The sequence below is a fragment of the Apostichopus japonicus genome, chromosome 13 (assembly GCF_037975245.1).
Source record: "Apostichopus japonicus isolate 1M-3 chromosome 13, ASM3797524v1, whole genome shotgun sequence".
Classification (NCBI taxonomy): domain Eukaryota; kingdom Metazoa; phylum Echinodermata; class Holothuroidea; order Aspidochirotida; family Stichopodidae; genus Apostichopus; species Apostichopus japonicus.
In genome coordinates this window covers 5,022,468-5,039,933 of record NC_092573.1, presented here as the reverse complement: position 1 = coordinate 5,039,933, position 17,466 = coordinate 5,022,468, and the positions used below count along the sequence as shown (strand labels likewise).

The 17,466-nt window shown below is 36.3% G+C and overlaps 1 protein-coding gene across 2 annotated transcripts in view; it reads left to right on the top strand.

Annotated features, from left to right (window-relative positions):
* LOC139978549 (uncharacterized) overlaps positions 1-4,885 on the top strand; it is a 29,756-nt gene extending 24,871 nt beyond the window's left edge. For both annotated transcript variants that reach the window (XM_071988852.1, XM_071988851.1), the window contains exons 2-3: positions 349-433; positions 2,135-4,885. In XM_071988852.1, coding sequence (XP_071844953.1) covers positions 349-433; positions 2,135-2,712 — 663 coding nt within the window. In that variant the 3' untranslated portion in view covers positions 2,713-4,885. The remainder of the gene's footprint in view (positions 1-348; positions 434-2,134) is intronic.
* The last annotated feature ends 12,581 nt before the right edge of the window (positions 4,886-17,466 follow it).

Genomic DNA, 17,466 nt, shown 5'->3' with positions numbered 1-17,466 from the left:
TATGTCCAATATATATATATATATATATATATATATATATATATATATATATATATATATATATATATATATATATATATATATATATATATATATAATAGTATACCTATACTGTAATTTACAGCGTAGGTAAATTTACTTGCTGTAAATTACAGTATAGGTGAACTGTATATCATTTGCTCTACATCTACGTATTGAGCACTCTTGCAGCAAGAAGTGAACAATTGAATCTTTGTTATATATACAAACATACATACATACACACATACATACACCCATATACATACATAGATATATATTAGTCACGTGTTTCAAGTTTTGCCTAACTATGTTTCTCTTCCTTTGCAGAATGTTTGCGAAAATGAAAACGTGACGTTTCCTATCATTGAAAACATCAGCAAAGAATGCAACAAATCGGACGATCTCCCATCAGGTACGCTACAGATCATGCTATATTCAGGTGGAAAATTAATTTACTTTGAAACAATTTATATCAGATTCAAAGTGTGTAAGGTCTCCGGTTACGAGGCTTCCTAAAGAAATGTTGCATTTTTAATACTATAGAAATGTTAATTCCGGAAAGTACACACACAGTGATTTGTTTTGTCCTTAATGCAACCGTAACAAGAAATAATTACCAACAATGATAATCCAACTTTTGAAACATATTGGTATCTTGACTACAAAAATATCCTTTGTGAATCATATAAATAATGTTTCTTAGATAATCCTGCCCTGTAGTATAGTCAATGAACAATACAGATCGGAGTTGTGCGTAGCACGATTTCTCCATGCAACCATTTTTGTTGCATAAATGTTCCGTCGTAGTAAACTGCATATTCAGTCATCAGTCAGTATTTCGCAATGCATATTTTTCAAAATAGGATGTTAAGCCTGTTGACTTTGTTCAATAGGATAACCTCCCACCTTAAGTTAAAGTACTTGTCAACTGTTACAAACATCATTTGGGATCCCTCTTCGTTAAGTGGTTTTTGACGAGACGGGTTGTTTTGTCTCTTGACGCAAACATTCAACTTTTTCTGATGACGAAATGGTCAATAACCTATGGTATTAGCTCCTAACTTACATGTAAAATTAATTAAATTTTTCATCATCTTGTAACAGATTATCAACCTACAGCCCAAGTTATGACAAGGATATGTTACTAAAAATGTCGAAAACAATACACTAAGACTATTGATATTATTTTTATTAAAAAGAAATAACACGTCTCGTCGCCTCATTGGAAGACCTGTATTTATCTTTGCCTCTAATAAAATATTTGATCTTTTGTATAATGCATATGTTTGCCTCTAGACCAGCCATTGTGACTGTCGTGTGCCCATACTATTAATACTATGTTTGCCTCTAAACAAGCCATTGTGACTGTCGTGTGCCCATACTACTAATACTATGTTTGCCTCTAGACCAGCCATTGTGACTGTCGTGTGCCCATACTACTAATACTATGTTTGCCTCTAGACCAGCCATTGTGACTGTCGTGTGCCCATACTACTAATACTATGTTTGCCTCTAGACCAGCCATAGTGACTGTCGTGTGCCGATACTATTAATACTATGTTTGCCTCTAAACAAGCCATTGTGACTGTCGTGTGCCCATACTATATGTTTGCCTCTAAACAAGCCATTGTGACTGTCGTGTGCCCATACTATTAATACTATGTTTGCCTCTAGACCAGCCATGGTGACTGTCGTGTGCCCATACTATTAATACTATGTTTGCCTCTACACCAGCCATAGTGACTGTCGTGTGCCCATACTATTAATACTATGTTTGCCTCTAAACAAGCCATTGTGACTGTCGTGTGCCCATACTATATGTTTGCCTCTAAACAAGCCATTGTGACTGTCGTGTGCCCATACTATTAATACTATGTTTGCCTCTAGACCAGCCATAGTGACTGTCGTGTGCCCATACTATTAATACTATGTTTGTCTCTAAACAAGCCATTGTGACTGTCGTGTGCCCATACTATTAATACTATGTTTGCCTCTACACCAGCCATAGTGACTGTCGTGTGCCCATACTATTAATACTATGTTTGCCTCTAGACCAGCCATTGTGATTGTCGTGTGCCCATACTACTAATACTTTTCTGACTCATTTCTACAGGGAGCAGTTTCATTTTCACCTACCGCAATCTCAGTTGTACATGGAATTGCTTTAAGTTGGATGCATCGTGTAACGAAAGTCACGTCACTAAAGTAAAGAATCCGAGTGATACCAATGAAGACATCGTGAACATTATTTTCTTCATACTCTGTGGTGTGATGATTGTCCTCCTGTCTTTAACTATCTGCCTCTGTTTCTACCTTTTCGCCGACAAAGAAAGAACCGAAAAGGTCAACGCGTCGTCCAATTACTCTCATACCTTGCCAAATGTCCGAGACGTCGAAAAGAAAAACAACAATAACGTACGACTAACGTCTTTCTCGAGTTGTAAAATTGAAGAAACAGAAGATGTTGATGGTAGTCAAATAGATCATGTCGAAATCAGAACATTGGAGGAAGGATGGGAAACTAATGTAGCCTACGAGACCGTCGATCGGTCACAATGTGAAAGCGATTACGCTGTCCTTGAGGAAGAAACGTTACAAAGTCATGAATCTGACCGCGAGTCATCACCACTGAAATCCAAAGCAGCGGAACCTTATTCGATGCAATCGTTGTACGAAAGTGTGATTGAATAACGTGATAAACCAACCATAAAGATCATAAATAATCCTATAAGCAGTGTTACATCATTTTGTAAGTTTAAGTTAACCGTACGTGCTTTAATTTTAATTGGAACATGGATGTATCACTTACAAATCGTGGATTGGAAAAGATTCACGTTTTTCAACCCGGGATCCACGGACACATTACGTATAACACGAAGGGTAGGGTGGGGGGGGGGGGGGGTAGAGGGTGTATAGTGAAAATGGCAAGGGCCATGAGGGTAAAAGGATTCGCAGCAGGTCAGCGGAAAAATTGAGGCCAGTAGATCCGAATGATCTCGTCACCATTTAAGTAAATTACACGCTGTCAAGCAGGTCAGAGCCCGAGAGTGCATCTCGGGAAAAAGACACCGAACTATTGCTCACCACACCCTGACTATGGTGTCACTGAGGTATCACCACACCCCTCGCTATAGTGTCACTGAGGTCTCATAACACCCCTCACTAAGGTATCACTGAGGTATCACCACAACCCTCAGTATAGTGTCACTGAGGTCTCACCACACACCTCACTGTAGTGTCAATGGGGTCGTAGGTTATAGTCCCCATATCAAGGGGTTCGTGCACATTCATTCGTTTTCCCTTGAGTCGTTTGGATGAACGATCAGCGGGGATTCAGTTGCAGCGATGAATTCCCTTCATCCCAAACACTTAAAATCATTCTGATCCACGACGTTACCCTGCTCTCCATTTATATTTATATTTCCAATCAAGGAGTACCATATTAAATCTACAATGGCAGAAGAGGACAAGTTGTGCTTAGAATTTCTCAATATTACAGTGAAATCCAGCTTTTTGCCATTTCCATTAGAATTGTATATATATATAATGAGACACGAAGCAGTTACCATTATATTCACCAGACAGCAATCACGTGGAAGACACATCACTAATTACTTGGATACGGCAACTCTCTTGTTTTGTTTTAAGATTTTGGGTGATTAAGTATTAATTATTTTTATTTTTTATTAAGTATTTTCTAGAAGCAATTCTTCACTGTGTTGAGTATAATAATCTATTTTTGTTTGCGGCGTAGCTGCAACTTGTTGCTGCAGATACGCCGTTAACTTAACAGGAATAATCACATTGCACACATTGCCATATACAATATATTAAAACATCTATGTTTAGCTGTAAAATAGATATTTACCAGTAGTAGTTCTATTTCCTTGCTTCTGAAGTCTTTCATTTTGGTGGGGGGGAGGGGGAATTTTTTTTCCTGCAGATAACAATGACTTACCTGTATCTTCAAAAACTAAATTTGCTTATGATGAATTTTATTAGCAGTAAAATTAGAAAAAAGCTGTATATTTTGAAAATTATGAAAATAATGCAAATGATATTAAATTTAGTAAAAAGTGAATATTATATTATTTTGTTAATATGCTTACGCTTCCTTCGTGATACCATGTAGAACTAATGTAGAACTAAGGGCATAAATGAAAGCTAGATGAGAACAGGGAAAACGCTTTATATATGAAACTATAAAAAAGGAACATATTATTGCTTTGTTTTGGATTGTATATACATGCATACATGCATTTTTGCCATTAATTCCAATATAAATATATATATTGATACCTTTTGGATTTATTTATAATTCGCAATTAAGTTTCTTCTCATTTTCAAAACAGTTCATATACGGATATCAATGTCACTGTCAATATCAATATAACTGCACATTACATTAGTCATTATGAAACTAATAGTTCAAACAGAGCATGTCGATGTATCAATAAATATAATATTTGTTTGAAAGCTCACGTACAACCATATGATGCTTTCGACTAAGCGTGATGTGGTAGTTCTTCTACGCTACGGTTTAATAACATTTGCATGCTATGCGTCGATCTGTATAGTAATATATACATCATAAACAGATATTAGACAAAGATTGTAATAGATAGGTCCGTATATGGTTGATATTTTGTTTCCATCAGCATGCTTAAAGGTTTCATGAACAAACAAAAACATCATTCATTTTCCAGGCACATCTAATCAAAATATACTTTATAAGTAAACGTCTCGACATAGGCCGTAAAATATTTCCTGTTTCCTTCTTTTTACCCTTGGAATTTGAAAGGTAATTACACGTTGAAGTTTAATCAAATTAAAACGATATCTAACAATAAATGACAGAGCATCAGTTTATTGTTTCCTCGTTGCTTCCTTTGAGTCTCGTTGTATCAACAATCCGTACCTAGACCAAGTACACGTCTTGCCTTCCTAACGACCATGTCGTGTTTGTAATATCCTTATCGGATACGTGCGGTAGCGCTTCAGACATGCAGAGTGTGTTATGCTTCCAAGTTCACAGAAGCTAACAATGTTACCCCAATGACCCATTCAAAAGTTTAAACTTTTGAGAGGCTATAGCTTCATCGAAGTTTGACTCTCTTATAATAATCACATCATGATTTGTCTTACGAGAATGTAGAACAGCAAAATGTGTCCTTTACAGTGTTAATGCAACACTTAATTAATGATTAATTTCTTTAACACATCAAATGTCGTCTGTTCCTGCTCTAAAGGTGACAAATATCCTGTACATAAAGAGCCATATCTATGTTCGTGACCACAAGACCAGGCAATTGTTTTCTTCAAAGTTACACTTAATGTGAAATGTGAATCGGTTGTCGAGTGGATTCATAATCATGGCGCCAGTAAGGAAGTACCACTTGGTTGGAACTGTCCAGGAAGCTACAAATGCTTGCTATATTTAATAAACATTTAAATATAAATGACATCATTGACATAAATTTCGCTCATTAAGATTCTCTTTGTGTCCTTTTCCTGCCTCTTTAAGTTCGTTTTTCATCAAACCTTGTACATGCCGTGTAAAGGTGATACCGGTGGTTTGGTTGGCCAAACGACATGCACATTAATTGCGACATTGGATTGGTTGTCTTCATAAATGGTACGTTGGCGAAGGATCGAGTGAGGGAGAAGCGAGGGAGGCACGAACTCCGAGGACGGGAGAAGGGGGTTGGACAGTGGGACTTTAATTCCTGTTGGTTTACCCATGGTATGAGAAATTGAATATTTAATAACATCGCAGTCTGTGTGTGGTCAGCCATAAGTACGATTCGGTGGTTCAGGGAAATCTGTCCTCACCTAAGTACGTTTTGAATTTGCTAACTCCTAAATCAGCCGATACTCATAGCAAGTATATAGTAACTACTGGTGCCACCTGTAACACGTGTAACCGTGTCACGAACACAAAGAAGTAATTATACTGATGCAAGGTTGTGGGACATGAACAGTAGTAACATGTGTTACAGGTGGCACCAGTAGTTACTGTACTAGCTATGTGTTTGAAGTAAAGGAGGTAAATTACCGCTTGATTCCAGTTCACACCGCTCTTTAAATTACGCCCGATTTGTCATGCCGAGAGCGAAGAAAGGCCATGCATGTTCGGGTTTATCCACAGGCCTACTTATAGCATAAAACGACTAGATACGACTTCATTTTAGGATCGCGTATTAATTAAATCGCACTAAATGGTTGGTACAGCAACTACTGTACATGTCCCACAACCGTCCATCAGTAATTATTACTTTGTGTTGGTAACATGAGCAACATGTGTTACAGGACATGAACAGTAGTTACTGTATGAGCCATGAGTGTGGGGTGCCTAAATCGAACATGAAAGAACTACAGTTGACATTTAATTGTCTTTTAGAATGTCAAACATGTAACAAAATGTCATTTCTATTGTAATTCGTGCTATCACTTCTAATTAGTAAAGCAATGAATAGTGAAGACTACTTCCTGCAGTCGCATAATGCAGTTGAACTTAAATGAACTTCTCATACATCAAGTGCATGTGTAACTTACAGGAAAAAACACTTGTTCTAGAGCAATAGAAAGGGTGAGGAACTAGAAGGAGTTAAGTGGAGCAAATCTCAAGTGTTAAAGCATGGATCTGTTTAAAGCTCCATGGTTAAAACAAGTGTTTTATTATCAGTTTATTGTGACACTTATAGCGGCTGATCCAGGATTTCCTGGAGTGGCTCAATGGACAAACAAATATGGCCACATACGGAATTATCAGTACATTTCCAAATAATGAAAGTATGGATTGTATAGCAAAACTGTATTTGTTTACACAAAAGGAAGGCTGGGGCACCCAGCAAATCCCCAACCCCTCAATCAGCGCTTGCCTTATTACGTTCAGTCATATGTATGACTAACGCTTTCAACATTCAAAAGTATGTGTGAACAAGTTTTGAGGTTGTTAATAAGATTTTCAGAGAACAATAATTTGTCTTCTTTCTTTTTGATCTCACTGATGTTAAGTAATTCCGACAGCCAGGAGTGATAAAAACTGTAATAGATACATATTTGGGTATGCAGGCACTTCATTTGCAGCTGCGTCAATATTATGTAGCATGTCAAATTTGTACTGAATAGATTCTTCAGTTAAGTTTTTGTGAAAGACGTATCTTGTGAATGTAACATATAAAACTAAATTCCTTTTATCTGCTATATGACAAACGGTTACTGTAACCCTCATGGACCTTGTTTATCTGTTTGTGTATTTAACATACAATATAATCACAGCGATCATACAGTACTTGTGCAGAAAATGACACTTATATTGCAAGAAACAAATATGTATAAATCAAATTTAAAGACTGTATATCTACCCAGAATATAGTGTTAAATAACCGTCAAAAATAAAGTTATTTTACAGACAAATTTATTATTGCGAGGAAAAACAGTATATACAACATTTAAGACTATATTTTACCTAGAAGATACAGTAACCTATAGCAGTCACCATATATATATATATTTTTACAGAAAAAAAAAAACATTTTGCAAGAAAAAAACTGTATAAATAACGTTTTCAGACTGTTTAGTTTACACGGAATATAGTGTAAAATGACAGTCGTCATATAGTAATTTTACGGACAAAGACTTTTATAACGCAAGAAAAAACTGTATAACTAACACGTTTAGACTGTATATATTATCTATAGATTATCTGCTGCTTGAAATAACAGACATTTCCTAGAAACTTTGCTGCCAGAAAAATGCTGTTTTTGAACAGACTTTCCTTCAACAACGCATATGCCATCAAAGACCACAAAATGTGATCAACTACCCAGAGTAAGAGATGGTTATAGCCATAGTTGTGACATTCAATCAAAATATCTCGAGTAAGGAACAAGATATCCAAACTGGGTTTTTTAAATTATGTTTACAATACTTTTCTCTTAAAACGTTTACATTGTCTGCGTCCAGAATATGTCTTTAAATTCAACATTTTTGTTGCCTCGAGGTGAGTACTAGTCGAGTTACTGTGTCACTTGTACGAAATGTAGTGACTCGAGTCATGGCTCGCCTGCACAACACTGCAGGATCTACATAAGGTTTTAGTTTATAGCTCCGCCGTATAATTATCTCCGTCTGTCGATCTAGCTCTTAATCCTCCTTCTTGTTTTGCAACCACATTAATTGTAGGACATTAATAACATCCACTACACGTAGAGACCTCGGACATTTAAATATGGTAAGTCTGTTTCATGTTGCGATCATGACGTAGTTCGTATGAAGCACAATATCTTTCAAACTTGTACGGATATTATCACCGCAATCTGGGCTTGATAGACATTGCGTCGTTGACAGAGCATTTTGAAGTAACGTTTGAAAGAGACAACAGTCTCTCCGTTCACCGACCTAAGCGAACTTTTAATGAAAAGTTTATTTTTTTACGGATGTTGTAGTCCATGCTTACGATAATCCGGAAAAGCAGCGATAAGTGATTTTTGTTGTCAGGTTTTCAAGGTTACTAGAAAACTTTCTTCAATAATGGGTATGAAATATCCTGGCCATGAACACCTGTTTATATTTCTCCATTAAAGCATTGATTATTATTACTTCCATGTTGCGATCAGATGTTCTTCATGCTTCACCTTTTCCATTATAGCCGATCACCAACGCACGAGTTCACAACAAGTCATTGCAAAACCATTATCATTTAGGTTTGGAACACGTGTTTCAAACGATGGTTGTCGATTGACTAGACAAGAGAAGTCAACTTGGTGTAAACATACTAAAGGCCATAGTTCGACATGTACGTAAAGTATTAGATTATGGTCTAAATTGTGACCCTTCGTTTGTTGAACCTTAAGGCACTTTGTAAACGAGTTTGGATAACTTGATAAAAATAACTTTACAATATTTCCCGTCTTAAAGCAGCATTCATGCAGGTATCAGACTAATTGGTTTAACAGTCCAGCTAATGACCAGGCTAAGAGAAAAAAAAAATCAAACTGAAAATATCAAACAAAAATTTGTCACCGAACAGACGCACTTTCAAGCACAGTCCTCTTTCATTGCAACATAAATTGTGAGACTTTTTTCAGGAAGGTTACCACAAAATGACGCTGGACAACTTGATGCACTTTCGAACTAGTCCCCTTACATCCTCTTTAATCTTCAACTGGTCATTAAAATTTTAAACCAGGAACAGTGTAAATGGTGAGAAGTCAAGGTCCTTATTTCCTTATATGAAAGTATTTTCTTATACATGAATATGAAAAACAAAGCATCGGCAGCAACATGAAACTACAGCCAAGTCTTCGTTTCTCTATAGTTGAAACCAAAACATACAAAATGATTGTCATCGGAAATAAGATACCTAATAGTCAGCTATAATAATTTTTCGTCTTCTAGAATTAAAAGGAAATGGCAAGGTAAGCGTGTAAAGGTTTATTTTGATTAATCTGCGTAATATTTCTTCCCCTTAATCTGGCAAGTTAAATGTGATCAGAAGGAAAACAAAAAGATCGAGTTTATTACTTGTTATAATCCATATCTATATCCATATCTAAAATTGTGTAAACATATGCAGAGACCTGGGACACGATGGCATGCAATCGATGTTTGTGGTGATATTACTTTTACATGGAACGCCAAAAGGACGACATGGTTTGATGATAAGCCACAATCATAAAATATAAGTACACTATGTTAATGTGAAAGAACACAGTAATGACATAAAGGTACACTCTGAAAATGTACACGAAGCTAACGCACCTCGTGGGTCGTTTGTGGTCTACAATTAGTAATAACAGGCAATGCGTTAAAGAGCGAAAGAGAACTCGAAGGACCACAATTTGTCATGTTTGTGATACAAAAGCACAGGACTGATAGTCTGATAAGATAACAGAATAATTTTTCATATAACAGTATTATGCTAATGTCATACTATGCACTGATAATGTAAAGATGCACAATCATAATATACTTTTACATTATCATTATGTACTTCATGAAATAGTATAATAGTACGTTAAAGTCTTTCTGGCGTTCCATAACTTTAAAGCTTTTCCCAATTTTCCTTGACCAAATTGTCAGGAATTTCTTACCTGTATGCTACTTCAAAGAGCGAATATTCATGAAAATGTTGCAGAATAAGTGGACTCCATCAAATAATTGTTCAAAAACGATCCCAATGACTTAATAGATATTGTTACTGTACATTATAGGAAGGAGGAGGTGGGGGGGGGGGGGGTTGATATTAAAGAGGTGCACGCTGTCGAAATTCATTTGGTAAATGCAGATACTAGATGACTAATTATGGATGTTTTAATGACTGATAAAGGCTACTTTTTTTGAGAATTAAACCACGGCTTGATTTTAGTTTAGTTTATAATTCCCCAAAAGTTAGGAAAGTAACATAATTAATTTGAAACCCTATCCTGGATAAACATCGACGTACCCCAAGCTTTCTGTGTTTAGGGATACGAGGCAAGAGTGTTAGTTGCAGCACTCATTCCGGCTCTCGGGACCCATTAACGGATGAGAGTGTACATAAGCAGCTGGCCACACCAATGTGAGGACACCCCCATACATTCAACATCACTGCATTGCAATCAATTGTGAACGAAACCATCGAAAGAACCGACGAGAGATATCCGAGTTCCGAATCCGTTTGACCCGCAATACCAAACCAACGTAAGATTATACTCAACACATTAAAAAACAACAGCTTTCAAAATAGGTCAAACGAAATTGGTTCCTTTTGTATTTTTGAATCGGAAACCTAACGGTTGCGGGGACGCATCATATTAATCAATATCTTACATGACAATGCAAATAACATAAACTAACTAACCAAGTCTGCAGTAAGAATGTTCAAGTGATATTATAATGATATTTTGTATTGCCCTCAGTGATAGGATAGGCAGTTAAACAGAGACCAATCTTGTTCCAAACGTTAACAAACATTTACAGCCGCATTAACAGTGGTGTAGCCAGCGGGGGGGGGGGGGGGGTGCAGAGGTGTTTGCATCCTCTTTAATCCTCAACTGGTCATTACAATTTTAAACCAGGAACAGTGTAAATATGGACGTTTCATCATTGTAGATGTCGAAGTTCATTTGCGTGTTTTTACTATAGTAGGCATATATGCTCCTAATACTCATACTTCCTCGTTCTTCACGAATATATCTGAGTTGCATAACAGGTTTCAGGGAGATAGCATTATTTTAGCGGGTGACTTAAAATTTGTTTTCAATCTGGATTTGGATAAGAAAGGGGGTAACCCTAGAACAAATGTCAAGGCAAGAGACAGCTGCCTCGATTTTGTGGTCGCTCAAGACCTAATTGATATTTGGAGGGAGAGAAATCCTCTGCAAAATAACTTTACTTGGAGTTCAAATATTAGCCATGGCATTATTGTAGGCTCGATTATTTTCTTGTTTCTAGAAACCTGGAACAGTCTGTTACTAACGTTAAATTCTTTCCAGGTATCCAGTCAGATCATTCTGTTATTTGGTTATCCTTTGCAAGTAGTTTAACGCAACGTGGTCCGGGTTACTAGAAGTTAAATAATTCTCTTCTTAATGACACTAACTACATTTTTCTCATTAATAATCTTATTCGTAATGAGTTGCTAAACAATACTAATCCCGCTTGTCTTTGGGAGCTGTTAAAATTTAATATTCGTAACGTAAGCATAATAATAATAAAAAATAATTAGAATCATCAAAGTGTTAATTACATTACTTTACATTAATGCCAAGGCATTAAATTATGGAACGCGAAAGGACCACAACATATGATGATGTTAATGATGATCTAATTTAATACGTTCATGTACTAAAAAACTTACGATGATGTACTAAACATATACGATGATGTACTACAAAAGTAAGATGTACATCAAAACATATAGGATGATGTACTAAAAAACTAACAAGTACATCAAAAGATGCGATGATGTACTATAAACGTAAAATGTACATTAAAACATATACGATCATGTACTGAAAACTGAAATTACAAAAAAGTGGCGTATGAATATCCATTATTGTCGTTTGAATACGCGTATGAATATCCATATATAAGGAATATAGGAATATCAAAGTTGATATACCGAAGCCCCGCCCCTAATGGTTCTTAATGAGTTTATACTGAATATTCATACTCGTATTCATACGCCACACATGAATATACATACGCGTATGCAGACGCCACTTTTTTTGAACATAACATTATTAGTACATGATCGTATTTGTGTTGGTGTACATCGTACGTTTGTAGTACATGATCGTATATGTTTAGAACATGATCGTATACTTTTAGTACATGATCGTATATGTTTGGTACATGATCGTAAATTGTTAGTACATGATCGTGTATGTCTAGTACATGATCGTAAGTTTTCAGTACATGATCGTATAAAATTAGATCATCATTAATATCATCATATGTTGTGGTCCTTTTCGCGTTCCATATTAAATGGGGGACACAAATTTGGAACCTCATATTACGAAGGCTGGCTGTGCGCCTGCACCTTATAATAAAGAACGTTACACTACGGTAATTGCTTTTATATTATATGAAGTAATATATTAAGTTCAATACAATAAATTGTACATGAAATGTATGTGCAAGTCTTCTTGCTTCTCTTGAGACAAAACAATGGTAACTTATTCTTCTTCAAGAAAGGGTATTTACTTGTGTAAACTTGACCTTTAGAAATGTTGCGATTATTTTGAGCACACATATTAAATTCTTTGTATCACAGATTATCCTTAACTGGAAACCCGATGTGTTTCTTTTCCATACAAACATTTCCGTTAAGATGTTGTTTTCAACTATCATATCATCAGTCGTATAACTGTATAGGTTATGATCACATTACTCATAAACACCATTAAAGTCCCACGCGATTAACAATTAGACAGGAAGCAATACATTTGGCGCGTTCGTTTCACAGAAAGGTTAAATGGTTGTTTGGTAAATATGTTGCAGACAGTTAAAGGACGTCTTTTGGAAGAATATTAGTTTTCATATGTAACATAAATATTGTATGATTGTAACATGATTGTTGTTAGTACTTAATGTTACATAATATGACATTAATTATGTAAATTTTAGTTTTCATATAAAAGAAAAACTAAAAGAAAACAAATATATCCTAGACTGCTGTTAAGTGTTCTATCTATATAAGTTATTCTGGTTCCAAAGATATTCGCTTTAAATTATTTTAATGTGTGTGCAGATATACGATGTAGATGGCTCCTGGGTGCAGTCATAAATATTACTCTTAATCCATTGCTTTATCAATTTTTTTAAATAACTAAACCAAAACATGTCCTTTTAATTTCATAAGAACAACATATTCTGCCCTTAATGACATTCAACACAATTTGCCCTTAACATGCAGTTTAATGCATTGTAGATTCAGTTTATTTGAGGCCATAAAGTTCAATATTATTGATCCTTTTGAGTTTTACGTTGCACATGAGGAACTGACCTCGTGATCTGTGTGTAGTAGGCTAAGAAATCCAGCCGCTTTAATTGATGAACATTAGATACTTAAAGTGTCATTCTTCAAAAATTGTAGGCAAGTGTTACAGATATATGGACTAATAGCTATGTTAACAAACAAACTATATCTGTGCAAACAGATCAAACTTAATTTGTGCCCAAAGACCTCCTTTAATGTGAAGCAATCATCGAAAGAATGAACCGGCTTTATAAGGGTTTTAGATGTTGTAAAAGTGAGACTGTAGTGGCTCCTGTAATGACTAGGACATTGATACCGAAAACCAATAGAGGAAATCGGGTAGATTTGAAAGTTGTAACTTAACACGGATGTTTCGATCTTCGTTGACACGAAAAGTAGCAAATTGGATTTTGTTGCAATCAAGTCGGAAATGTGTCATGGCAAAGATAATGATCGCGTTAACAGTACACAGAATATGATTTTGTATTTACCTATAGGCTTCCATTGCATCGCGTTAACAGTACGCAGAACATGATTTTGTATGTACCTCTTCCAGTTTATCGCGTTAACAGTACGCAGAACATGATTTTGTATGTACCTCTTCCAGTATATCCCGTTAACAGTACGCAGAACATGATTTTGTATTTACCCCTTCCAGTATATCGCGTTAACAGTACGCAGAACATGATTTTGTATGTACCTCTTCCAGTATATCCCGTTAACAGTACGCAGAACATGATTTTGTATTTACCCCTTCCAGTATATCGCGTTAACAGTACGCAGAACATGATTTTGTATTTACCCCTTCCAGTATATCGCGTTAACAGTACGCAGAACATGATTTTGTATGTACCTCTTCCAGTATAATTTACGTTAACAGAACGCAGAACATGATTTTGTATGTACCTCTTCCAGTATATCGCGTTAACAGTACGCAGAACATGATTTTGTATTTACCCCTTCCAGTATATGCCGTTAACAGTACGCAGAACATGATTTTGTATGTACCTCTTCCAGTATATCGCGTTAACAGTACGCAGAATATGATTTTGTATGCACCTCTTCCAGTATATCCCGTTAACAGTACGCAGAACATGATTTTGTATGTACCTCTTCCAGTATATCCCGTTAACAGTACGCAGAACATGATTTTGTATTTACCTCTTCCAGTATATCCCGTTAACAGTACGCAGAACATGATTTTGTATGTACCTCTTCCAGTATATCCCGTTAACAGTACGCAGAACATGATTTTGTATTTACCCCTTCCAGTATATCGCGTTAACAGTACGCAGAACATGATTTTGTATTTACCCCTTCCAGTATATCGCGTTAACAGTACGCAGAATATGATTTTGTATTTACCTAGGCTTTCATTACATCCCGTTAACAGTACACAGAACATGATTTTGTATGTACCTCTTCCAGTATATCGCGTTAACAGTACGCAGAACATGATTTTGTATGTACCTCTTCCAGTATAATTTACGTTAACAGTACGCAGAACATGATTTTGTATGCACCCCTTCCAGTATATTGCGTTAACAGTACGCAGAACATGATTTTGTATGCACCCCTTCCAGTATATTGCGTTAACAGTACGCAGAACATGATTTTGTATGTACCCCTTCCAGTATATCAGCTTTCGTACGTTAACTGTCTAAAACTTGTTCACCCTCAAAACAAACTAAACTAAAGTTGATGAATCTAAATATCGTGTGGTAACTACGACTGGAAGGACATTAAATTGTATTTCTAAAAAGCATACTTTTTGTTAAGAGTAGATAGGGGTTGCCGTTGCACCCTCCCTGCTCTAAACCCCGTCACCCATTGGTTAAAGGTACAACTTTATTATTAAAGAGTAGCTTAATTCTCTAGTTGTTGAATCTGAAGTAAAAATATTTTAATAGCCGTTGTCAAACAATTAGCGGTTTGTAAGTAAATCTGCCAGGTGGGGCTCCCGGAAGAAATATACCAACTGGCCCCTTTAAGAATCTTCACTTTTTATTAAGTACAGTATATTATGAACAGGAATAAAAGAATACATTACATAATTAATTCCATAATTTCCGGGTACACTAACGGATCCCACGGCCCGAAGCTGTAACCTCTCCCGTCCTAGTCCCCGTCTCTTCACCGGGCCAGGATTCACCAGATACAACTAGACGTTTTATCGAAGGAGACACAAATCCAACCATGTAAGAGATCTTTGTGCAGGAAATTCCCAATAAAAGTTGTGAAAAAGTCTAGCTCCGTTTGGCAGATATCCTAGTATAGGTTAAAAGTCCTGTCTTTCAGCTGTCATTTTGAATATATTTGATGTCATAGTGCCATTATAGGATATGGAAACTTTTAGTTTCCCTTTGTTTAATTCTATTGACATTTTAACATTTTTAACGTTTCTCTTATTAATAATGTTGACACAGAAACTAATGTCATCATAAGGTCATAAGGTCATGTTAGAAGCTTCAATACTTAAAACCAGCGTTCGTAATACCATCTCTATTACAGAAAAGAAACATAATAAATTATAGAAAACGCATGAAATATATGAAGCCTATGAGGGTCGATGAAGTGATGCGTAGATTATGTGCGAGAGGAAATATTCAATCTGTGATATCTTCCAAATGGAATCAGATTTCTCTCGGAAGACTATTGATTGTACTAATGCTCTCATCCCCACCCTCCCCACCCCACCCTTCATCCCTCCCCCTCTAAGAAGCAGTCCTCATTTCCACCATTGTATGCATATTTGGTTAGCGCACAACTACAGTCAGTATTTTGGCTATGTCGGACTATGTCAAATTGCACGCCAATTCAAAGTGAAAGGAATTCTGGCGCAGTAACTGCATCCGTTGGCAACCCTCTTTCTTTATATACATGTATGCATGGAAGTCAGTTTCATACTTGAGTGAATATCTCTCAGTTTCTTCCGGGTCTTAAAGCTACAGGATGCGTAATTCCGATGTATATATTTGCACTAATTCCGAACACTCCATGTAATATTTACAAGTGGATGATGGACATACCGTAGTCAGATCATGGAGGTACCTCCATGGTCTGATCCAGACACTTTATTATGTTTCTTCTGCATTAGCGAATTATCGGCCGTGTAGTCCAATGCAACGGCAGAATTTAGCAACCCAACCTGGCGATGCTTTGGGCATACACACTTATACAGCGGCGCACCGGTTTCGAGCCGGTATACCAGTCCGCCCCTGATCCAAAGCGGGAATCTTTGTGCTTCACAACGTTCACGCAATGCATTAACCTATCATGTTAAATTGCAAAATTGTCCGTAGACACTTCCCTATACTGGCTAAGATAATTATGTGGTGAGTTTGGTAAGCTCAAGTTAAAGGGTACATGTTCCTTTAACAATGAGGAAGTTAACATTAGATCTTGAAAAATTCGAGAAATGTAGCATAGCAAGTTATTATAGAGATATAATGAAACCATATTACTGCAACGTGACTCACTAAAGGAAGCTCACGTTCAAGGAAAGCTGCACTTATAACGAGCTTATAAAGAGAAACCCTATTCTAATCCTATAGAAAACGTATTCTTTCAGGTCTGTTTTGGCTGAAAATAAAATGAATAAAGAAAGAAAGGAAACCCAGTATGCCTGTAATCTATATTTAGGATCATTATCATTATAATTAGGGAGGCGGCATTATCATTATAATTAGGGAGGCGGCATTATCATTATAATTAGGGAGGCGGCGTACGAGGTCAGACACTGCTTGGCCTGTTTATTGATGTTTAACATATCCTGTGTACTCCGTCCTGGTTATATCTATATTTAGGATCATTATCATTATAATTAGGGAGGCGGCGTACGAGGTCAGACACCGATTGGCCTGTTTATTGATGTTTAACATATCCTGTGTACTCCGTCCTGGTTATCAAATTGATAATTAGATTTGCAAATTTTACTTTAATATTGTCGGTGCGGTTATAGTGGGTACAATTGTTAA